Source organism: Melanerpes formicivorus, unplaced genomic scaffold, assembly GCF_026170545.1.
Source record: "Melanerpes formicivorus ecotype bairdi unplaced genomic scaffold, bMelFor1.0.p_v2 SCAF_5, whole genome shotgun sequence".
Taxonomy (NCBI): Eukaryota; Metazoa; Chordata; class Aves; order Piciformes; family Picidae; genus Melanerpes; species Melanerpes formicivorus.
In genome coordinates this window covers 35,775,856-35,799,936 of record NW_027142357.1, presented here as the reverse complement: position 1 = coordinate 35,799,936, position 24,081 = coordinate 35,775,856, and the positions used below count along the sequence as shown (strand labels likewise).

General features: G+C 42.5%; 2 protein-coding genes across 2 annotated transcripts in view; both read left to right on the top strand.

Moving 5' to 3' along the window:
* The window catches only part of DARS1 (aspartyl-tRNA synthetase 1), a 41,461-nt gene extending 40,574 nt beyond the window's left edge, over window positions 1-887 (top strand). Inside the window, exon 16 of the mRNA XM_068139151.1 lies at window positions 222-887. Coding sequence (XP_067995252.1) covers window positions 222-313 — 92 coding nt within the window. The 3' untranslated portion in view covers window positions 314-887. The remainder of the gene's footprint in view (window positions 1-221) is intronic.
* A 4,984-nt stretch (window positions 888-5,871) lies between these two features.
* On the top strand, window positions 5,872-23,535 carry MCM6 (minichromosome maintenance complex component 6). The gene is made up of 17 exons (XM_068139150.1): window positions 5,872-6,052; window positions 6,750-6,896; window positions 7,416-7,526; window positions 8,022-8,271; window positions 9,300-9,465; window positions 9,552-9,697; window positions 10,599-10,749; window positions 11,802-11,943; window positions 13,894-14,035; window positions 14,171-14,278; window positions 14,880-15,035; window positions 16,066-16,194; window positions 17,735-17,896; window positions 18,924-19,059; window positions 19,835-20,002; window positions 21,152-21,291; window positions 22,169-23,535. The coding sequence occupies exons 1-17, from the start codon at window positions 5,943-5,945 to the stop codon at window positions 22,280-22,282; spliced, it is 2,478 nt and encodes an 825-aa protein (XP_067995251.1). The 5' UTR covers window positions 5,872-5,942; the 3' UTR covers window positions 22,283-23,535.
* The last annotated feature ends 546 nt before the right edge of the window (window positions 23,536-24,081 follow it).

Genomic DNA, 24,081 nt, shown 5'->3' with positions numbered 1-24,081 from the left:
GGTATGATGTTCAGGTGAAGTCTGTATTGAGGCGGAATGTGCTGTATATAAAATCCCTCACTGCTGGTCCTGGCTACTTTCTGTAGTCAGGCATGCTAACACACATCTCTGTCTCTGGTCACGCTGCTGTGTCAGGCTGGCTGTAGGCACGAATTACCTTTAGTTTCTTGTTTTAAACAAAAAACCCTGACTGTATTGATGAGTTCTTTCATTTGTTACAGGGCTGGAAAGAGTGACCATGCTGTACCTAGGGCTACATAACGTTCGTCAGACCTCCATGTTCCCGCGGGACCCCAAACGACTGACACCCTGAGATGAGCTGCTTGTGGAAGTTTGAGATGATTTGCCCTCCAAGTGAGATACGATTGCAAGCATAGCCCCTGCTGCCAATGAACCTGTACTGATTAGAGCATTGTTATATGCAATAAGAAAAACCCCAAACTTTGCATTTACTGAAGTGCCACAATACTTTTTTTTTTATCCTTAGTTGTTTATTTAAAAGAGGATAGTTTCACAGATCAAGACTCTTTGTATTGGCAACTGTGCACATTTTTAATGAAAATGTGATACTTTGAGTTAGCATTCTGGTGTCACATTAAATTGTATTATGTTTCTAAACATTTTAATAAATTATGCAATAAAAATTCTGCTTTTTTAACTCATGTCAGCAGGATTTAATATTCTGAAGTACAGAATTGGCTCAAAGCTAAAATAAATGGATACTTCCAATTTAATAAGCAGGAAGAACCAGCCCGTTGTTAATTTACAAGAGTGTCAGGTAGAGAAGCAGGTGAGAACAACATTCTTAACAAAAAGTATTTGTCTGAAATTGTGAAAATAGATTGCAATAAATCAAAGTAAATTAGATGCAATATCTGTCTTTCTGGTTCTTGCTTTGGATCCTCACGAGCTAATTGTGAATCGATAGAGGTTGTTTGTTGGATGTTTTAATGATGCTATAACTGCCTAAAGTTTAAATTTATTTTCTGTCTTCCCTTTTCTTTTTTCCCCCCAAAAGTTGTATACAAGCCATAGGCCTGTTCTATATGTTACTCTTTGAGAATGGATAGAAGGTTACACAGACTCATGGAATACACAAGGGATATATAATGTTCCTGGTAAATGAACGAGAGCAGGCCATGTGTTTTCCTGCCTGACCCAGTCACTAGGATAACAAACAAAACAAATCAGCAAGTATTTGATATATCTATTGCCAGTGAAAGAAAAGCAAATTAATGTAAGGCAACCTATTTTTAGGGGTTTTTTTGCAATTACAAATGCTGTAAACAGCCCAACTGTTGTACATTTAGAGAAACTGGGTGTTTCTATAAGTCAGCTTACTTCTAAAATTCTTTCTAGACATCCTTTTTCTGAAGTGAAGCACCAGCTCTAATCTCCTCAGTTTGCAGTGATGTGCGAAGCTACTTCTCTTCCTCTTCCTCACAGCCTAAAGGATGTGCCCTGGATTTAGAGAGGAACCAGGTTATATGAAACTTCCTATTATGGGCTGCCTCTGACAGTTGTTTTTAAAATTTAGATAGTTTTTAAAGTGTGGATGCCAGAAAGCAAAGGATTAAATTGGTTATGTGGGCAGTGCAATAGAGTAACTCTGATATTAATACTCATTTGTAATTCCTGACTTAATTTTTGCTTAACATTTTACATGATGAAGCTTTCAGTAGGAGGCACGGTTTAGACAGTCTATGTTATTATTGCTACCTTGATTTTTAAATGTCAGAGAAGTCACATATTGGTTATGCTACAGAAAGGTCAGTGAGGCTGTGTATAAATTGTGTAGAATTTCACGAAAGGGCAAATCACCTTTTGCAGCTGCCATTGAACAAGACTTAATTTTAATGTTTTGTGACAGGACTTGTCCATTAGAAAACAATCATAGTAAAGGTCAGTTAGGTAAAGTGCTAGAAATGTAGAAGTTAAACTTTGTTTAGAAGTCACGCCATTCAAGAAATAACATACTCTGCAGGTCTGCTTTTGAGTCTGTTGTAATTAATTTACCCCAAATTATTAACTTCAAAATCTTACAGGATACTCAGTTGGTAGTTTACAAAATGTAAGTGGATTACAAACACAGCTTATCACAGACTTACTCCTGGTGAATCCAAGTTTCAAAACAGTTGTTTATTCAGCTAAGCCAACTGGAATGAATTTAATTTACTTACTGTTGTTCATATGGAACTGGTAATGTATTCTGCATCGGAAGTGCATCCTTCTAATAAGGAACAAAATTACTGACTTACATTTCACATCAACAACAAAAAAAAATATTCAGAGAACTGTGTTTCTTGCTCTAGATTTGGCAAGCAAATACATATTCCTGTAACAAGTGTGCTTATCCCAATTCTTTTAAGAGTTAGCCGAGCTCATGTTGTAGTTTGATTTATTCACAGTAGCTGCACAAGAACAAGCATTCATATGGAGAAGCTGATTCCTTTGTATGCAGAATCCTTTCATGCAGTTTTTCTTAGCTAACTGAAAGTAATTATGATCATAAATCAAAATGCAAAATGTCTTTGTCCTGATATAATCATAACAAGATACTTCAGGGGGAGTTGTGCATTGCTAGAACTTAGTTTGAAACCTTGCAAATAGTAATTTCAGAACTTCCTGTGGCTTTGATAGGTATCAACTATGGTTTGGTAGCTCTGGAAAAGTCAAACTTGCATAGTCCTTTATTTCCAGTAACTTACAGGAAATTCAGTAATTTGCATGGAGTTCACATTGCTGCAGCTTCTGTACCAGTTAAAATGTTCTCCTCACCCCTCTTTTTTTTTTCCCCTTTCTTGATATAGAGATGGTAATTACAATCATGCAGTTTTTTAAACTGAGAAACTCTAAAGGCTAGTGGTAAGGACTAGCCAAGAAGTCACCTGCTCAAAACAAACACAAAGTGTCAGTTTGCTTCTGAGGTTTAACTCCCAACATTTTCCTGTGAAAACCCATCTGTGTTCATTGAGCTGTCTTAATCTGCTCAGCAGGAAAGAGGACTGGAGCTGTTCTTTTGGAAGCAAAGTGCAGGACTGGTTCCCCATGGATGCACACAACTGTTGACCTAGGGGTTAACCCTGGTGGGCAGCCAAGCACCACACAGATGCTTGCTCCCTGCTCACTGGGGCAGGGGAAGAGGAAAGGAAGAATCAAACCAGGAAATCTTTGTGCTTCCACTGTAAGCCAGTCAATTCCAGGTTTGTTGTACACCCCTGTAGGTGAAAGCAAACTGTGTCCTGCCCTCCACTACCAAAGCAAAAACACAGTATCCATTGTGGCACATGACTTGGCTGCCTTCTAGTTCATACTGGGGTTCCAGCATGTCCTGTATGACAGCACCCAGCAGTAGTATGATTTCAAGCTCTTCCATATAAGAATTCATCTTCTGGCAGCGGGGTGCCGTTGTTACAGGTGATCTCTGCATGGTACACAGCAGAGCACTTTGGTGTTGTTTGCCTGTTGGGATTATCAAAATCAACCTGGTGCAATCATATCTTGGCTCATAACCATTCATAGAGACCAAGCATCATACCCTCTCAGATTTAACACCATTCAGCTTGCAAGCTAAAAGACCAGACAAATAAACAAGCCCCAGAACCACCTTGCACTTGTGCATGTTTTTAACGATATGATCTCACAAAATACAGAATTTATTAGACAGCAAGGTTTTGCAAAGTTTTCAAGTTAATTCTATATTTTTCTTATTTTCTTTGGATTTCAAAGAGCAGGTAAGCATAGGAGTAACTGGAAACAGTTGGGCAATTTATCTTTGCTTTGCCACCTCTTTAACTCCTAGCCATCTTCAAAAAGAAAACAAACAAAAAACAACAAAAGGAGAAAAAAAAATCACACAGCTGTAATTAAGTACCTGCATTAAAATAATAGCAACTTTCAAAGTTACTAACACAGCCAGAACCTCCACCCTGACCTCAGCAGTGAATAGTGAGCAAAACATGCAGAGCTGAATCTTACTCTACCCATCAAACCAAATTGCCAGGCAGCCTTTACCATTTTGCAATTAAGACTCTCCTCACGATATGGCACTTGCACTGTAACACAAAATAACCCCCCTGCAGGAAGCTTCTGCTCCTTGCACCTATTAAAGGGTTTCAGAACTGAAAAGTGTCAGCCCTTAGCTGCCTTAATTACAGCAAAATTCCCAGTTTAGGCAGAGATTAATGACTTTGCAGGTGGCAGAGCGGTTCTAAGCAATTTTTCATAGATATTGAAACGGTTCCTGCTGGCAGGCATCATGTGCCACCAGCTGCCATTCAGAAATGGCTGGCAGCCATGGCTTCACTTGGCAAATTTACCGTCCTACCTTAAATACAACCTTACAGACATAGAGCCAGGTGTCCAAACTAAGGCCTGATCCTCACATGGCTTAATTTATACCATTTTCACCTGAGGTTAGTCTGTCAGAGTTGCAGCCTACTTAGTGGGTCTTGTCAGCCAGAAGCCACCTGAGACATCTCCAACACACAGTGTAGGGGCTTCCCATGGCTCTGTGCCTCCTCTGCAGCACCCTGGGTGCACTGGTGGAATGTTTTGGGTTGGAAGGTCATCTAATCCAGCACCCCTTGCAGCAAGCAGGAACATCTGTAACTAGATCAGGTTGCTCAGAACCCTGTCCGACCTGACCATGAATGTTTCCAGGGAGGGGGCATCTACCACATTTCTGAGTAACCTGTGCCAGTGCTTCACTACCCTCAATGTAAATAATTTCTTTACATCTAGTCTCAATCTCCCCTCATAATTTAAAACCACCACCCTCTGTCCATTTGCAATAGGCCCTGCTAAAAAGAACATCCCCATCTTTCCTATAGGCCTTTTAAGTACAATAAGGTTTCTTCAATCTTCTCCAGGCTAAACAACCCCAAAGTTTTTGGTCTTTTTTCACATGAGAGGTGTTCCAGCCCTCTATCATTTTTGGGTCACTCCTCCAGATTCATTCCAACAGGACCATGTCCTTTTTGTCCCAAGTCCAGAGATGGACACAGCTTACCACAGCTGAGAGGCAGAACCCTCTCCCTCGAGCTGCTGGCCACACTGTTTTGGGTACAGCCTAGGATATGGTTGATCTTTGGGGCTGCAAGAATCATAGCATCATTCAGGTTGGAAAAGACTCTTGAGATCATCACATCCAGCCATTCTCTAGTCCCTTCACCAGCTTAGTTTGTCATTTTTTGCACCCACAAAACATTTATTGGTTCATGTCCAGCTTTTCATCCAGAAGCACCCTTCTCTGCAGGGCAGCTCTCAATCCCTTCATCCCCCAGCCTGCATTTGTGCTTGGGATTACTTGTTGGACTTCAAGATTTGCTTGGGTCCGCCTCTGAAGCCTGTCCATGTCCCTCTGGCTGGCATTCTTTCCAGTACGTCGACCACAGGACACAGCTTGGTGTCATCTGCAAACTTGCTGAGGGTGCACTCAATCCCATTGTCCATGTCACCAATGACATTTTAGCTGGTTTGCTTCTGCAGGCCTAGCGCCCTGCAAAAGTTGACTGCAGCTGGAGACAGAGCTGAAGCCACTGACGGCAGACAGCTAGATGCTTAAGGGACACACTCCTCCACCGCAGACCAGTCCCCTACAGCCTTTAAGCTTCACTAACAGAGACAGACACCAGTAGCCTGAGACAGCCCCACACTGGACCCATACTCCCAAGGGCCCTCCACCTTGACAGGCCCGGCCAATGGCCGCTCAGCGCCGCCGCACCTTTGGCGCGAAAACGTCCGCGAAGGGAGGGGGGAGCGGGGGCTGTGAGGCGGGGTTCTGGGGGCCGATGGACGCCGATTGGTGCGCGTGGCGAGGCTCATCGGGCCGGCGTTCGCTGATTGGTCAGCTTGGCGGCGCACGCGGAGTCCGCTGTGGCGCGAACGGGCTCGCGGTCCGGCTGGTACTGAGGCAGCGGCAGTGGTTATCGGTAGCCGGGATGGATTTGGCGGTAGCGGCGGGGGACACGGGAGCAGCGCACCAGCACCAGCAGCTCCGTGATGAGGTGGCCGAGAAATGCCAGAAGTTGTTCCAGGACTTCTTAGAAGAGTGAGTGCGGGGGGCAGGGCTGTCAGGAGGCGGCGGCGGGCCGCCAGCGCCTCGTAGAGGGAGCCGCCATTTGGCGAGGCTGAGATACTGTCGGGGCCTGCAGCACCAATCCCGCGCGTGTCAGTCCAGAAAGCGCTCCGGTTGCCTGGGCTCGCCGCTGAGCCTCCCCTGCCCTGAGGGATCTGTCTGAGTGTGGTGTGCCCTTGGTTGGTAAAATCCTTCCTAGGCAGGTTTCGGTGGGACTTTGGCAGGCGCATCTGGCCTCTTAACAAAGTTTTGCGACAGCGGGGTTGAAAATGCCTTTCGCGGCTTCGTTGTTACATCTTAGTAAGTCAGACTCCCAACATTTTGCCTGCTGTTGGCTCCAGCTGCAAACAAGGAACCGATTCACATCACCATGAGGAACAGAAAACCAAACCCGTTTTGCTGGTGCAAAGTCATTGTTAAACCATAAATAAAGTTCACTGTTTCAGAGCACCTGTAGGAAATGCTGGGCTTTTTTACAGAATGGATTAATGAAGGGGGCAGAAGAAATACTAATGGAACAGACGTTTGCAAGGGACTGTGGGATGCTGTTGTTCTCTTGCAGATCCCTAATGTGTGTGATCCTTTTCATCCCTTTCTCCCCTGAATTCATGAGTATGCAATTGTAGCCTGATACAGAACTCTTGAAACGTTTTTTCTGAACCACTTTAAGGTTCCAGAACAGCGATGGGGAAGTCAAATACCTGCATGATGCCGAGGAACTGATTCGGCCAGAGCGAAACACATTGATCGTTAGCTTTGCAGATTTGGAGCAGTTCAACCAGCAGCTCTCTACCACTATTCAGGAGGAATTTTACAGGTAAAGTGCAGAGACCACCTGAGAGCTGAACAATGCTGTGGTCTCAGGCCCATAGTGTCTTAAGTGCTCAGTAAAAACTGAGCAAGTTATCTGCTTTCTGTAGGCTTTATTTATTTATTTTAACTGGATCAAAACTCATTTCTTAATGGATTCCTCTCTGGAAACTGTTAGTTAACTTGTGATTTGCATTTGGTCTGGTAAAGAGTTATGTGGTTAGTAGGAGAATACAGAACAAACTCTAGATCTTTTGCTCTGAAAATACTTTTAATGAACTAGTGGCTTGTTTTGAAGATCTATTTCTTAATGCAAGGCTAAAAGTGTCCTAAAATGATATTGCTTTCAGACAAATAGGGCAAATGGCATTATTATGCAGCAATATCATATTTAGATTAGCATTTGTGTATTATTGCACTATGTGGCAGTGAAAGACAGAACTTAGAAATGCACAATACAAGCCTTTGATGTAGTCTAAAGCAAAGAAGGCATACTGACATTTTGAACCTAATTTCTCTGTTTCAGGGTTTATCCTTACCTCTGCCGTGCAGTGAAGATTTTTGCCAGAGACAATGGAAACGTTCCTTCAAACAAGGACTTTTATGTTGCATTTCAAGACTTACCTACCAGACACAAGTAAGTTGGTCATTAATTCCAGAAACTTGTGCATTTTTACTGCTGGGAAAATAGTGTTGAGGCATGCTGAAAATGTTTTGATTATATAGTCTGAAAGGTGCAGTTGACCAATATAACTGAGAAGCTTTCTGATGTGCAGGGTATCTTTTTGAAACAGTTTTTCAGTTCTGAATTTTACTCAGGTACTTGTGTTCATCCTATCCCACAAACAAAAGCAACTAATTAATCAAAATAATAAAATACAGTATGTTGCTTTTGAAGTACCAGTGGAGTAATTTTTGCATTGTTTTGAACTTCAGAATTAATCTGAAAGTCTATGGAAAATTGTATAATTATAATGTATTCTAGGAACTCTGTTTTGTTTCTTTTGTCTGTTACAACTGTTCACTAAGGGACTGAATGAAACCAGGTGGGATCTTAGTACTTGGGTAGTACTCTGGGCCTGAAAATGTCAGCTCAAGAATTTAAACCTTAGGAATTTCCTTTTTTAAACAGAATTCGAGAGCTGACATCAGCAAAAATTGGCTCCCTGATGCGTATCAGTGGACAGGTGGTACGTACCCACCCAGTCCATCCTGAGCTTGTGAGTGGAACCTTCCTGTGCCTTGACTGCCAGACGGTGATTAAAGATGTGGAACAGCAATTCAAATACACACAGCCAAACATCTGCAGAAACCCAGTCTGTGCCAACAGGAGGAGATTCCTGCTGGACACAAACAAATCAAGATTCGTTGATTTCCAAAAGGTACAGTGGTGAGGTGGGGGGACTGTGCTGTTTTTGTGGGACATAATCCAGGGCTGCAGGTCATTAGTTGTTTGGAGTCAGCCAGGACAGCCCCCCTGGGATGTCCTGGCTGATAAAGGTGATACAGGTGTATCCCAGACTATAAACCTCACACTCAGTATGAAAAGAGAAGTTTGCTGAGGAGAGGGCAGCCTCCTGCTTGGGCTTGTCCTGAACCTGCACCTTCTCCTTCTCTTGAGGATTGCTTTGCCCTTTAGTGTGACTCCCTGTATTTGCTAGGTTGAGTTTAACTTTGTGTACATTATATGGGCATTGGTATTGGTTTGACTGTTTCATTAACTCCATTTCCTTTTCAACAATTGCTATTTTTTAGTCTGAGATAAGAGCTAAACATAGACAGGAACAGTGACCAACAGTGATGTTTGCATAGTACTTGAAAAGTGTTGTTTGTACTGCTGCACACTGAAGATCATTAATTTTGGTTCTGTCAGCATCAAGGAAAGACCTTAAAAGGCACTAGAATTTCTGCTAAAGTTTTCTTTCTGCCTGTCAGAGGCTTATGTTTAAACATGGCAAATTATGCATAGTTTCAAAGCAGTTTTTCTGTATGATGTTTATTGCCTAAGTAAGCCACTGAAACCCCACATATTCGAGCCATTTTTAGTTTGTGTTGCAGATGCATCACATGTAGTTCTAGTCTTCTAGGTTGATTTACTAAATCCTCAGCACTTTACATCCTGCATTAACATTTTGTCAGTCACATCAGCTGGAATCTGAAAAGTTGCTTTTCCTAACTCTCAGAATTGTCATTGTGGCCCCTGTGGCTCCTCTCTGAAGGTTCTCAAAGACTCCTTAGATACTGATTCGTGGAAGGATTTTTGGTTTGTCTTACTGTAAGAAGAGTTTCACAATTGACATGGATAGCAGCAGTTAGATGGTACTTAATATATTTATTAGTAGCTTAGCTTTTGAAGCAGTGTCAAATTTGATGACATCTAATCAGTGCTGGACATTCCCTCCTTCCCCAGGTTCGCATCCAGGAGACGCAGGCTGAGCTGCCCCGCGGCAGCATTCCTCGCAGCATGGAGGTGATCCTGCGTGCAGAGGCAGTGGAGTCTGCTCAGGCAGGAGACAAATGTGACTTCACAGGGTCACTGATTGTTGTGCCTGATGTGTCCCAGCTCTCAACACCAGGTTGGTTGCTACTGCTCATGACCTCAATGACATGTCCCTCCTGCTTGTTGTGGGAGCTGCTGTTCTGATTCCTGCTCTGATGGCAGGGGTGCGCGCAGAAACCGGTGCCCGGCTGAGTGGGACAGAGGGCTACGAAACCGAAGGCATCCGAGGACTCCGTGCCCTTGGAGTCAGAGAGCTGTCATACAAGCTGGTCTTTCTAGCCTGTTATGTTGCACCAACAAATCCACGGGTGAGTCTGGAAAGAAAGTAGTTGTAAAGGTATTGATGATTCCTGCTCTGTATGGTTTTTACATCAAAAGTGGGAATGGGTCAAGCTTCAAATATGCATGTGTGCCACTTGCCTTTGTCTTAGAGGGTCTTTATATTGTGATGGATTTAGATACCAGGTGGTTTTGATTGTCTTTGTTCATAGCAGCTTTCACAGATGTGATTATTTTCTAGTGTTATCTTTTTAGTCTAAAGAGCTTATTGGTCCATTTATTTCCATTCAGCTTTCATCCCTTTCTGCTGCATTTCCCTTTCTTCCAGGAAATCCTATTGCTTCATTTTGCCATTGGGAAAACAGTGATTCTTCTTGTTGCCTCTTGTTTGGCACATAACGTCTTGGGGGGGTTGCTACAACATGATAAAAAATAAAGACTATGTCTGGGTTTTAGCATGGTGTGATACTTTAATCTATAATTCTGCTGGCAGATTCACTGTTACTTAGGGTAAAAATGGCATCTGTATCTTCTGGGTGTTGAACTTACCTGCCTCATTCCAGAGTAATGGAGGACCTTGTAAATTCCAGTTAATGAAGAATGCTTACAAAAGCAAAATAGAGCTAAAGGATGCTGTACTGGTTTACTCTAGTTTTTTACTCTAGTTTTTTAATCTCTGGGCAAGCATCTCTCCTGTGTTTTTATCACCAAATGAAGTTATGCTCCACTGATTTTTGCCTCCTGGGAAATGGTATATTAGTTTTTAAAGTTACAAGGTGATGAAATCCCTTAGCCTAAGGTCAGCTTTTCTGAATGTGTTCCTCCCACTCAGCTTCCAGAGCAAGTTTTTGTAACCTTCTGACTGCAGTATTTGGCATTCAGTAGTGACCATGTTACTACCTTTCTTAATTTTTAATTTCCTTTGTTAAGTTTGGTGGAAAAGAGCTGCGAGATGAAGAGCAGACTGCAGAAAGCATTAAAAACCAAATGTCTGTGAAAGAGTGGGAAAAGGTTTTTGAAATGAGCCAAGATAAGAACCTTTACCATAATCTGTGCACCAGCCTCTTCCCCACTATCCATGGTAAGAGTCCAGTTGTTGGTTCAGAGAGGGAAGATTTCAGTTGTGAAAATACTAATTCTTTTTGCTGTCCCTGTGGTGTTGTTTTGGGAAAGCTTGGAAGCCCTGTGCCAACTACCACAAACTCCACTCCAGCGCTGGTTGTGCTAAAAAATGAAGATCTGTTTCCTGAGTACTTGCTGGTTTTAATCAGTAAGGCCTGAAAGACAAAAACGTTTGGTTTTGCTATTGGCTGATCTACTACTAGCCCCTACAGCTGGCAGCTGGGTATAATCACAGTATCATAGTATCTGTCAGGGTTGGAAGGGACCACAAGGATCATCTAGTTCCAACCCCCCTGCCGTTGGCAGGGACACCCCACACTAGATCAGGCTGCCCAGAGCCTCATCCAGCCTGGGCTTAAACACCTTCAGGGATGGGGCCCCAACCACCTCCCTGGACAACCCATTCTAGGGTTTCACCACTCTCATGGTGAAGAACCTCCTCCTCACATCCAGCCTGAATCTCCCCACCTCCAGCTTCATTCCATTGCCCCTAGTCCTATCACTCCCTGATATCCTGAGAAGTCCCTCCCCAGCCTTCCTGTAGGCCCCCTTCAGATACTGGAAGGCCACAATTAGGTCACCTGGGAGCCTTCTCTTCTGCAGACTGAACAGCCCCACCTCCTTTGTATAAGCTCTTTTATATGAATTTTCTTCAAAAGATTTAAGGGTTCCAAGTACTGGTATGCTGTTGTGCGTGTATATGTGTGTGTGTATACTTGCAGTTGTCTGGCTGAGAGCTACTTTGAAGACTTATGTTGGTTATCTCTGAAAAGTTTGATCAGCTCTCTGTTCTGAGCCACCACAGCATGGAGAAATTCAGCCCCTTTCTGGGTCATTCTGCCCTGAATCTATTAAGTACATAAGTGCAGTTCTAGTAGATGTTTAGGAGACAGAGCATTTGTGCACATCCACTCAGAATTTACCTAAAATTCTAGTGAGTTGAAGTTGTTCTAAGTAGGAAAAATGTGAGGTTTTCTTTGCATTTTTGGTTGAGTGTCTTTTGTGGGACAGGTAATGATGAAGTGAAACGTGGGATCCTGCTGATGCTTTTTGGAGGAGTTCCTAAGACCACTTCAGAAGGCACTTCACTGCGTGGGGACATTAATGTTTGTGTTGTTGGTGATCCAAGTACAGCCAAGAGCCAGTTTCTAAAGTAAGCATCTCATTAAAACTCAGTATTTAAATACTGTGCAGTGTGACAGTGCACTGTGCCTTTTAGATACTAAACAGAGGAAAGGGAAGTAAAATATTTAAGAATATTTGCCAGTAACTGTTTGGATGTGGTTGAAGTATTTGAACAGGACTGAAACTCAACAAGCCCCTGTGGTAATAACAAAGAATGAACTAAGATTTTTTTTTTGTTGTTACTTTGCATAGTAATCAAAGTATGAATTTCCAAATATTTTCAGAAGAAATTGAATATGAAAAACACAAAATGTATTGCACATCTCAAAAGTTCCAGAGAGAGATGAAATAATGCTTAACTTTTTTTCCCCTGCTTTAGCTTAGTCTAAATTGGTGGGTCCCAACTGTCACGGTCCGGAGACATTAGATGTCTCGGTCCAGAGACACAGTTCTTTTAAATATTCCCGTGTTGTGAAATTAATGGCACAAACGAGGCCAAAGTATCAACAGCTAGACTATTTATTACATAAATAAAGTGGACATAAGAAAGGAAGAGGGAGAAAATAGAGAAAGTGGACATAAGAAGGGAAAGGGAGAAAAGAGAGAGAGAGAGACGAGAGATAGAAGAGGAAAGGAATTATATTACCACACCCCTCATCCCCCCCAAGATAAAGTCTGTGGAGGAAAGGTGCTGCAGGAGATGTTGGGTTTGTAGAGACACCGTGGTGAGGCTTTTGCTGGAGAACAGCTGTGGTCCTCTGGGGAGATGTTGGGTTGATACAGGAACAGTGCTGAGGCTCCTCTGGGCAGCCTGGGTCTGTAGAGGGCTGGAGCTGTGGTCCTCCGGGCAGCTTCTGTTCTCCGGAGCAGCATTGTCCCGGCTTCTCAGCGGCCTGGCCCGTCTCCTGTGTTTTTCTTCATCTCCATTTTTCTCCCCGTTTTTCTCCTCTGTTTCTCTCCTTTGTTTCTCTCCTGTGTTTCTCTCTACAAACCAGCAGTTGCTCAAGTCTTTTATACAGTTTTTTAGTCCTTAGGTATGTAGTCAAATATTGTCCCTCAGGAATTCCAGTGGCAGGAAATCTGTGTGTTTGGGCAAGACCCTGGCTGGAGGAGGGGGGAATCTCCGTCTACCCTGTCTCCATCCAGACAAAGCTCAGGAAACAGGTGGTGATTATCTTGCCCTAAAGGTGTGATGGCTGGGTCCTTGGGTCCATTGTTGTAGTCCCGTGTTATCACGATGCAATCACAAGCTGATTTGCATCCAGGATTGGTGGACAGGATTCTTTCCACCTTCTTTCCAGTGGCTCTGCTATCACTTTTATCTTTGTTGACTCACATAGAGAGAGACAAACTTATTAGACCCTCACACCAACACAATGAACAAACAGACAACTATTAATCCTGAAAAATCATGAAAAAAAATATTGAAAGTTATGTTAAATGCTACATCTTCTTTTGGTTTTTAGTTGGAAATTCTACTTAACATGGTTTTATTTTATCATGCTTTTTATTTACCTCTGCGTTGTTCTCCATGAAACTGAGCCTTGCAGCGCACGCTGCAGCTCAGAAGTATAGAGCCATTGCAAAAGCTGCCTTGAACTGCCTGAGGTCAGTCTTACTGCTTCCTGCTGTGAAACTATTTATTCCTTGTGCTGACATTTACCTGACCTGTAAGGAGCTCTGTTAGCTTGTGAAATCAGCAGAAAACATGTGGGAGGAGATCTGGATTATTTGTTTTCTGCTGGTGTAACCACAGGTAAATAACACACCTGTGATAGAAAGCAGTTAGATAAGGATAAATTGCCAAGGCTGGCTCAAACATCACCAGATGTGGGAGAGTCTACCTTGGTATTACTTGTCTCCTGAGGAAGGAACAAGTCCTGTCCTGAGAGGCTGAAAGCAGCACTGCATTTCAGTTACCTTGCTTCTGCAGGTTTTAATCTGACTTCTACACTTTATTCCTGTTGCTTCTCCATAGACATGTGGATGAGTTCAGCCCTCGTGCTGTGTACACCAGTGGAAAAGCCTCCAGCGCTGCTGGCCTGACAGCAGCTGTTGTAAAAGATGAAGAGTCTCATGAATTTGTCATTGAAGCTGGAGCACTGATGCTGGCAGATAATGTGAGTCCAGGAACTACAGAGGTTCCTGCATCCTTGAAATGTTTTTGGTTAGTGATGATGAGCCCCACATTGTCTTTTCAAGAGAGACTGAATCTGGGTGTTTTTAAAATGTTTTTATTTATTCCTCCATTGCAGGGGGTTTGTTGCATTGATGAGTTTGACAAAATGGATGTACGGGATCAAGTAGCCATTCACGAAGCCATGGAGCAGCAGACCATATCCATTACTAAAGCGGGAGTAAAGGTAGCTTGCACTAATCCTCAGGTTGTGTAGGCTGTACAATCACCTGGCTGTTTGTCACATGCACTGATCTAGTGTCATCTGTCAGATTTTTCCTGTCAGCTCTGCAGCTGCCTCACTGTGGCAGCACAGACATCATTTGCCTGCAAAGTTTTTGTGCCACATGCCCAAAAGAAAAAACATTCAGAAAAAGATAACAGTAGTGGACAGGAAACAGTAAGTGGAAAAATCCTAACCTTGAAATAGCCCTAAAAGAGGATACAGATGTGTGTGTTTGTAGAAGTAAAGCATGTATTTGCACTGTTAAAAACAGGGCATTGTGCAAAGCAGATATAAGGGCTTGTTTCAGTATTCTTGGCAAGAGTGTGAAAAGTTAAAGTATTGATTTATCAAACCGTGTCTTGGGGCAGAGGCCTGGTTAGAAAGGGCTGCAGAGAGGTTTGGGCTCTTCTGAGGAGTGGTTGTTGTAGTGCCTCCAATGAAGCTCCATCTGAAAGATGTTGTGTTGACCCATTTGATTTACTATGAGTTGGTTGAGCAAGTGATCAGAGAGAGTAGTTTGGGGGTTTTTTTAAATTACTTTTTCTTTTCTCCCCATTGTCAGGCTACCCTGAATGCCAGGACCTCCATTTTGGCTGCAGCAAACCCAGTTGGCGGGCGCTATGACAGATCCAAGTCGCTAAAACAGAATATAAACCTGTCAGCTCCCATCATGTCTCGCTTTGATCTCTTCTTCATCCTTGTGGATGAATGCAATGAGGTAATTGCTAAGGAATAGTAGAATAATATATGCCAGAAATTACCTCTGGAGTTCTGTAGTCTAACCTCATGCTCGATGCAGATTGGGTTGCCGAGATCTTGACCTGGTGAGTTTTGAGTATCTCTAAGAATGGAGATTCTTCAGGCTCTTAGGCCCTCACTGCAGTGTTTGACACCTCTTATGTGTTTTAAAAAATAACTTCTATAGCTAATCAGAATTTCTCATGGTTGACTTTGTTGCCCCTTGTCAGTCTGCTTCTAAGAACAACCTGTCTCCCTCACATCCATGCTTGCCAGTGAGGTAGTTTCTTTCTTTTCCAGCTGAACAAACCCAGCTCTTTCAGCCTCTTTTTGTACATCACGTACTTCTGCCCACTGACCATCTGGGTGGCTCTCTGAAATCTTACATGAAGCTGATCTCATGAGAGCATCTTGCTTGTGCTTTTCTTCTGTCAGTGAGGTTAGAATCTGGCAGTACAAATTGGAGCACACTGCTGAATACAAGGATAATGCCTTTTCATCTTGTGGCAATTTGACCTGCAAGCTTAACACCATTAGTCATTTTTACAAATGGCTGGTCACTAAGGCTGAGACTGCCACCACCTGTCTATAGGGTGTTTGCCTTGGGAAGACATGAGATACAGAGATTAATGTTGGTTCAGCACTGTTCTTTCTGCTGCTTTGCCCAGAGTGATTAGTTTGGAAGGGGCTGATGAAAGAGACAGAGCAGGATGAAAAGGAAGAAAGCAGTTCCCACGCTTCAGAGTGCTGCTTTCTGCCTGTTGTGTGGCTAGCTTGTAACCCAGGAGAGTTCCAGGTTATAAATCCTAAAACTGCCTTTTACCCCTGCTCTGCTATGGGTCCTTGTATTAAAAACCTCCTGAATCTTCTGGCAGAAAGTCTGGCTTCTGGCAAGACTAGCTTTGCCAGGAGGAGTGCAAGTGAGGGAAGGGAATGGGAAGGAGGAACACAGCTGTTGTTTGGATGTTGGGCTGAAGTGGAAGTGATCTAACAGAGCAATGATATCCCAGGTCACAGATTACGCCATTGCCAGACGCATAGTGGATCTGCATTCCAGAGTGGAAGAATCTGTTGATCGTGTCTATTCATTAGATGACATCAGAAGGTACCTACTGTTTGCAAGACAGTTTAAACCAAAGGTAATTCTACTTTTGCTCTGTATGAGGAGGTCCAAATGAGCAGTCACTCTGTACCACATGCTTTTCCAACCAATGCAGACACTTAATATAGTGCTCCCAAGGAATGGAGGCGTGAACTATAATAATACCTAGAAACACAGCATGTTTTGGAGCCCTCTGCTCCTGTTTTTCAACTCCAGAAACTCAGACAGCCCTGTTGTCTTAACTGCTGTACTGATATATTAGTAGTCGTAACTGCTTTGGTGGCAGTTCTTAACCTCTGCCTAAAATGAGGGAAGAGTTGTTTCATAGTTTCCTTACACCTCAAGGGCACAGCTTATTCCAGGCATCTGCTGCAGAGATTTTTCTGTCTTACTGACTTACTGCTTAATCAAGCAGGTTGTTTGCCTTTGTTTTAAAAGGGTGTTGTTCCTCAATATTTCTTTATGCTAAAACACAGAACACAGAAAACTGCTCTAAGTACAAATTTTTGTGATCTGTCCAAACAGCAGCTTGGCTGGGCTGTGTTAGATTTATTTGACTCTTTTTTTTCCCCCCAGAAGTTCTTGTAAATGGAGTTTTCAAGTGGAAGGAAAGGGCATTTTTCCCTTACAGTTTTGAAAACTACCCATTTCATTTCCATGTGGTTGGGGGTTTGTTTTCCAGCTGCTTCTGTGTGTGTGCAGATAGACTCAGCTTTAAAAGTGTGTACACAAAGCTGTAGTCAGTGTTAGTATATCAAGTATGTGTTTGTGCATGTATTTGCATCCAGAATGAAAGGTAAATAAACATGAAACAGTTCATCAGAGAGACAGGAATTATGCCTGGAAGTAAGCTGGTGGAAGAGAGAAACAGAAATGGTCATATACCTACTGTTAAATAATTAATGCATCAATGTACTTCTTGTAATATCATTGTTCCTGTAGTCATTATTGCAATCTAATTTTCACAGTATCACAGTATAACTAAGGTTGGAAATGACCTCAAGGATTGTTGAGTCCAACCTATCAACACAGACCCCATGACTAGACCATGGCACCAAGTGCCACGTCCAATCTCCTCTTGAACACCTCCAGGGACGGTGACTCCACCACCTCCCTGGGCAGCACATTCCAATGACGAATTACTCGCTCAGTGAAGAACTTCCTCCTCACCTCGAGTCTAAACCTCCCCTGGCACAGCTTGAGACTGTGTCCCCTTGTTCTGGTGCTGATTGCCTGGGAGAAGAGACCAAGCCCTTTCCGGCTACAACCACCTTTCAGGTAGTTGTAGAGGGCAATGAGGTCACCCCTAAGCCTCCTCTTCTCCAGGCTAAACAATCCCAGCTCCCTCAGCCTCTCCTCATAGGGCTTGTGTTCAAGCCCTCTCACCAGCCTTGTTGCCCTTAACATTTTAACGTAGTATGAATGTTACTTATCTCTAGTATGTGTACAGCATAGACTGTTTCAGAGAAAAGCAGTAGGTAGTATAGAAAAGTCTGGGAACTGTCAGTCTGATGCAGGAAGAGTGAACTTTAGTACTTGTAACATGGCTAACTGTCACATTGCCTTCTGTCACAAAGATATCTAAGGAGTCAGAGGACTTCATAGTGGAGCAGTATAAACGTCTGCGGCAGCGCGATGGCTCTGGAGTGACCAAGTCATCCTGGAGAATCACAGTGCGGCAGTTGGAGAGCATGATTCGGCTGTCTGAAGCCATGGCCCGGATGCACTGCTGTGATGAGGTACCAGGCCTTTGATGGACATAGAAGTTTTTATATAACTGTGGTGGGAGTTCTGGCTTTGCTATTTGACTGTGGTATTGTGCATCTTTAAGTCATAGAATGGTGGAAGTTGGAAGGGACGTCCAGAGATCATTGAGTCTGATTCCCTTGCCAGCGCAGGATCATAAAATCACTTTGAACACCCCCAGGGAGAAGGCATCCATGACCTCTGGGACTGTTTCAGGCTGTGCCTTTAAGAAAGGGACAGTGCTGGGGCACTCTGGCTGAATATTTTGTAAACAAAGACAGGTCTAAACAAATTTCATTGGTAGATTGGTAGAATGCAGCTTTAAGTTTTAGTGCAGTTGGAATTTTTCTCAGTTCCTCTCTGTTCTGCCTTTCCAGCTTGTCTGCTTCTGGGCAACTAGCCAGAGTTCTGACCTTGGATAACAGATAAGCATTAATCCTGCATGTGCTTGGAGGCCTCTTCCTTAATAACTGCCTTTTCTCTCTCAACCCACTACAACCTCCCTGGACAACTTATCCTAGAGTTTCACCCCCCTCATACTGAAGAACTTTTTCCTAAGATCCAGTGTAAACATACTCTCCCCCAGTTTTCAGTGCATGGCCCAACTAGAGGTGATTTTTCCAGTTCTGGAAGAGACTCATTACATCTGGTTTGTTTTATGCTTTTTTTTCTCATGTTATGTCAGTTCAGATCCATTTTTTTCATGTTTTGTGCTCCACTGATCTTTCTTCAAAATGTTCTTGGCTTAAGTAAAAATTTTGTCAACTCCACATGATCACTAAAGCCTGAAAGATTCATCAGGCTGCTTATTCCCTCCATAACCTTGTGTGAACTCAGTATTTGTAGTCAGATATAATTTGACTTGAGAGCCTTTACTGCTTAGGATTACTCAGATGAGTAGCAAGGCCCTTTGTCAGCATCAGAGGTGAATCTCTGGAGCTGTTGGGTGGGGGGAAAAAAGCTTTCAACGCCAGAGGAGCCACCATGCCTATTTAATGTGTTTGTTCAAATCTTCCCCAGGTTCACCCAAAACATGTAAAGGAAGCTTTCCGGCTTTTAAATAAGTCCATCATTAGAGTTGAGACTCCTGACATCAATTTAGACCAAGATGATGAACAACAAATAGAGGATCAAGAGGACCAAGATGGAGTCAATGGTAATTTGTGTAGAATTTTTTCAAAGGGGGAAGTACTTCCAGCTTTTACAACTTAGTCTGAGGTTACTGGTTAGGCCATACCTTGAGTCCTGTGTCCAATTCTGGGCCCCTCAGTTTAGGAAAGATGTTGACTTGCTGGAAGGTGTCCAGAGAAAGGCAGCAAAGCTGGGGAAGGGTTTGGAGCACAAGCCCTAGGAGGAGAGGCTGAGGGAGCTGGGGTTGCTTAGCCTGGAGAAGAGGAGGCTCAGGGGAGACCTCCTTGCTCTCTACAACTACCTGAAGGGAGGTTGTAGCCAGGTGGGGGTTGGTCTCTTCTCCCAGGCAACCAGCACCAGAACAAGAGGACACAGTCTCAAGCTGTGTCAGGGGAGGTTTAGGCTGGATGTTAGGAAGAAGTTCTTCACAGAAAGAGTGATTGGCCATTGGAATGTGCTGCCCAGGGAGGTGATGGAGTCACCATCCCTGGAAGTGTTTAAGAAGAGACTACATGGGGCACTTGGTTTAGTTGATTAGGTGTTATTGGGTGATCGGTTGGAGCTGATGATCTCAAAAGTCTTTTCTGGTCTGGTCTATTCTATTCTATGCCTCTCTTCAGTTCCTCACCTATTTCTTGTCTAATAAGGCCTAGGAATCTTGACTCCTTAACTCTCTTACTACTTAGAGCCTCCTTGTGAATCCACTCACCTGGTTGGTTGTGGCAGCACTTTTCAGTAACTCAGAGCATTTAACAGCTAAAAAGATGTTACAGATTTAAACTGGGCATATGTGCAAACAGGGGATGCAGAAGCTCCAGCTGGTGTCAATGGTCTTGTGAATGGGATCAATGGCCATTCTGAGGATGCAAACAAGGATGCTGCACCCAAAGCTTCTCTTAGATTGGGCTTCTCTGAGTATCGACGGATTTCTAACCTCCTGGTGCTGCACCTCAGGAAAGCAGAGGAAGGTAAGAATTTGTTTATTAAAAAGACAGCAGACCCTGAGTTCAAGGAGTAGCTGTTACTCTGTCTCATGCTGCTGCACTTGGCATTTTTGTGCCTACTGAGACACCGAACTTACTAGTTCAGATGCAAACCTGTGCACATGTTGCTGTGCTGTATCTGATGATACAGATAGGGTTTACTGGACTTTGTAGCTCTGATATCTTCACTCATTTGTCAAAACCCAGTGTGTCAAGGAGCATACTGACACAGCAGATTCAGAAGAGGATTTGTAGCATTATGCTGGTTTAACCTAGCCAGAAGAGTCAGCAGCAATTAAAAGCTGTAGCAAGAAATTTAATGTATGCCAGCAACCACAGCTTAGAGTGTACTTAACCAGTATATACTAAATGGCTGTATCCTTTCTTGGGAAAGTGATACACTGCAGTTGCAATGAGGCTAGTCCTGCAATGAAATGCAGCAGTTCTAGCATATGCCAGTACTATACAGGTTTTGGAAGGGTGTGGAGACTACAATATCTGTTCAGAATACTGAGTTCATATCTAAGTATGACTTTGGCTTTGCGTGACAGTGATTTTCTTTTGCTCTTACTTTTAGGATAGTTATACAAGAATTGCTTTTTATTAAAGCTGAAGGGTGATGTGATTATTAGTCTGCTTTTTTACTGTGTAAGCCATATGGATGCACAGAACTGAAAGCTTCAATTCTCAATCTAAATAGAATCATAGAGCCGTAGAATCAATAAGGTTGGAAAAGACCTCAGAGGTAATCAAGTCCAACCTGTCACCTGATACCTCATTACTACTAAACCATGGCTTCAAGTGCCACGTCCAGTCCCTTTTTGAACACCTTCAGGGTGGGTGACTCCACCACCTCCCTGGGCAGCCCATTCCAATGGCCAACAACTCTCTCTGTGAAGAACTTTCTCCTCACCTCGAGCCTGAACTTCCCTTCCAATTAAACCATGATACTGCCTCCTGTACAAAACATGATGATTTAAGAGACAGAAGGCAGTCTGGTGGTTTTTAAGCACCTTAAATAAAGCCCAGTTTTCTCTATTCAGCATTGTAAATGTTAACATAGAAATCCTTTTCTCTTTCTGTTTGTATGGTATCTTACTGCTGCCGTGTTTGTGCAAATTACTCTCTTTCCAGAAGAGGATGATTCAGCATTGAAGAAGAGTGAACTTATTAATTGGTATCTAAAGGAAATAGAGTCTGAAATAGAATCTGAAGAAGAACTAATAAATAAAAAGAAGATCATAGAGAAAGTGATTCACCGACTCACACATTATGTAGGTATAGAAGTGTCTGGATAGTGAGAAAGGGGGTTAACTTACAGTGCAGTGACTCATTTTTGATAGAATACATTCCTAACTTGAGAAATAGCTTTTCTGCTTCTGTGTTATTGATAGATGTAGTAGAAATGCCTCTTTTGTTTGATACCTGTTTATTTTAGAGAAACCACTGAAATAAATTAGAGGCATTTATTAACTAAAAGTTCAAAGTACCAGATTGTGTCCCTGTAGAAGTATAAGTGGTATTTTTCTATGTATCTAATGTTAGTTACATTAGGATACAGAAACACAAACAGCAATTTGTTCAGTGGATTGCTTTAAGTCAGGGGGGCTCTAGTGGAGTTTGGAGGAAAAAGTATGAAAACACAAAATATTCTCACTTCTGAAGGCACAAACACTAGATGGCAGTGTTCCTAGCAAGATGACAGCATATAAGAGTTTTCCACTGAATGTAATTGTTAAGATTAGGAACCTGTTAAGGAAGGCCTTCACAATTGGAAGGATTCATAGAATCGTTAAGGTTGGAAAGAGTTCCAAGATATCATCAGGTCCAGCATCTTACCCAGCACCTCCAAGACCATTATAGCATGTCCTGAAGTGCCACATATCTTTTTGTTTTTTTTAACACCTCCAGGGATGGTGACTCCACCACTTCCCTGGGCAGCACATTCAGTGCCTTACCACTCTTTCATTAAAGAAATTCTTCCTAATACCCAGTCTAAACTTCCCCTGGCACAACCTGAGGACATACCTCTTGTCTTGTCATTAGTTACTTGGGAGAAGAGGCCAATTCATCAACAAAAGAAGATGCCTTTCAAAACATACAAACAAACCTTTCTGTTCTCATTTGAATGCATATTTTTGTCTGTTGCAGGACCACGTTCTGATAGAACTGTCACAATCAGGGCTGAGGGGATCCGGAGAAGAGGAGGCATTTGATGAAGATCCATTTCTGGTTGTCAACCCAAACTATCTGCTGGAAGACTAAGGACTGTGAGAGGTGGATTGCAGAGCTGACAAGTTACATGTTGGAAAACACATTCTTTATCTTCCAAGGGTTGCTGTATTGCAAACATCTGAAAGTCCTAGGAGTACTTTACTGTGGAATGCACCAATGTGCAGTTAGTAATATATGATGGCTCATTTACATTGAGCACGCTTGGAAAGTTTTAAAAGACATGATACACAGTCTTGTTAATTCTGAATATCAATGCCATCATTGAGAGGCAGAGAGGAGTCATTCAATAGCTCTTTTTGGCATCAAGCTGTTTAGATGCTTCTGTTTTAAATGAGAGGAATTTTGCATCGTTCTTCTACTGTATTTAGTAGACTTTTTATGCTATAGATGTTTTACTGTTTTTCTTATTAGCATAAATAAAATACCATTAAATGTCTGGAGGTGTTTGGGGGTGGATTTGTGGATCCACGTGTTTAATGTCTAAAGGATGATTTAATTTTGTGGATGACAAATGCTGGGTTTTAAAGAAGGTTCTTCAACTTTCAGTAACAGATAATGAGAGACTTTGATTGCTTCTCTTCCTTTTCAGATGGACTAAAGATATGTATGTTCCTGTTGTGTATGTAAAATAGAGTATAGCCAAGCCCAAAGGAAGGTTTTAAGTCAGGAGGTCAGAAACCCTCATCTTGATGAATGTCTTGTCTTGTAAGTGAATTCAAAATCCATCATTTATGAGGGATTTTTAAGACTGTATTTGTGAACTTGTTTGTAGATTATTGGTTTTGTTACTATTTTTAATATGAAAGTTTTACTTACATTTCTCTTGTTCTCAATTATTTGCTTTATGATATGGGATTATTAAATCATCTGTTAAAAATACCTGAACACTTTTCTTATCACTCTGATACCAGCACTTAAGAAACATTTATAGTATAATAGAATGAAAGATACCAGAGCTATGTATTTTAAGTACAAATGGTGTGAAATTATCACTGCTTCAGAAGCTAGTTCAGAAGTGGAGCTGATTTGTAAGCAGCTGCCTTTTTCCTGTTAGCCTCTACCAGCTTTGGAAAGAGATGCCTTAGCCTTGCTAAGCATATCATTAAAGATAAGTTGTATTTAAGGAGTGGAAGGAATCATAACTGTTTATCACCAACCACACTATTTCATCATTGGGCACTAACTCATTAACTCCTGCAGTGACTTCACTAATTTATTTCATAAACTGCATGTTGACAAATGCTACTTCTCATTAAAAACTGCCCCCCCTCCTTGCAACAGCAGGTTCATGTTATTCTGTATTGGTCATTTACTTTGCACTTTCACTCCCTGCAATCTTTGTCTGATAACAAATACTCTTCATGTAGGAGAAAGTTATTGGGTTGGACAGTGTTTATTTCCTGGTTTTTTTCTTTCTTGAAACTTTCAGCACAAATGTGCTTGCTGAGTTTAAATGATACTTCATTGCTATGTAAAACAGCAAACAGTTTGTTCCTTCAGATTGGGGATTGGACGTGGCACTTGGTGCCATGATTTAGTCATGGGGTCTGTGATAACAGATTGGACTTGATGATCTTTGAGGTCTCTTCCAAACTTGGTGATTCTGTGATTCTATGATTTCCCCAGTTCTATATGCTGCACAGGGGAGGAGGATTCTTTTTCTGACTTAGCTCTGCTCTACTGAAAAACAAGCAGCAGATGGGGCTGTGAAATTGATAAATTGATAGAATGGTTTAGGTTGGAAGGGACCTTAAAGAAGTTCCAACCCCCTTGCCATGGACATGGGCACCTTCCACTATTAGAATTTTTTTCCAATATCCTGTCTAAAT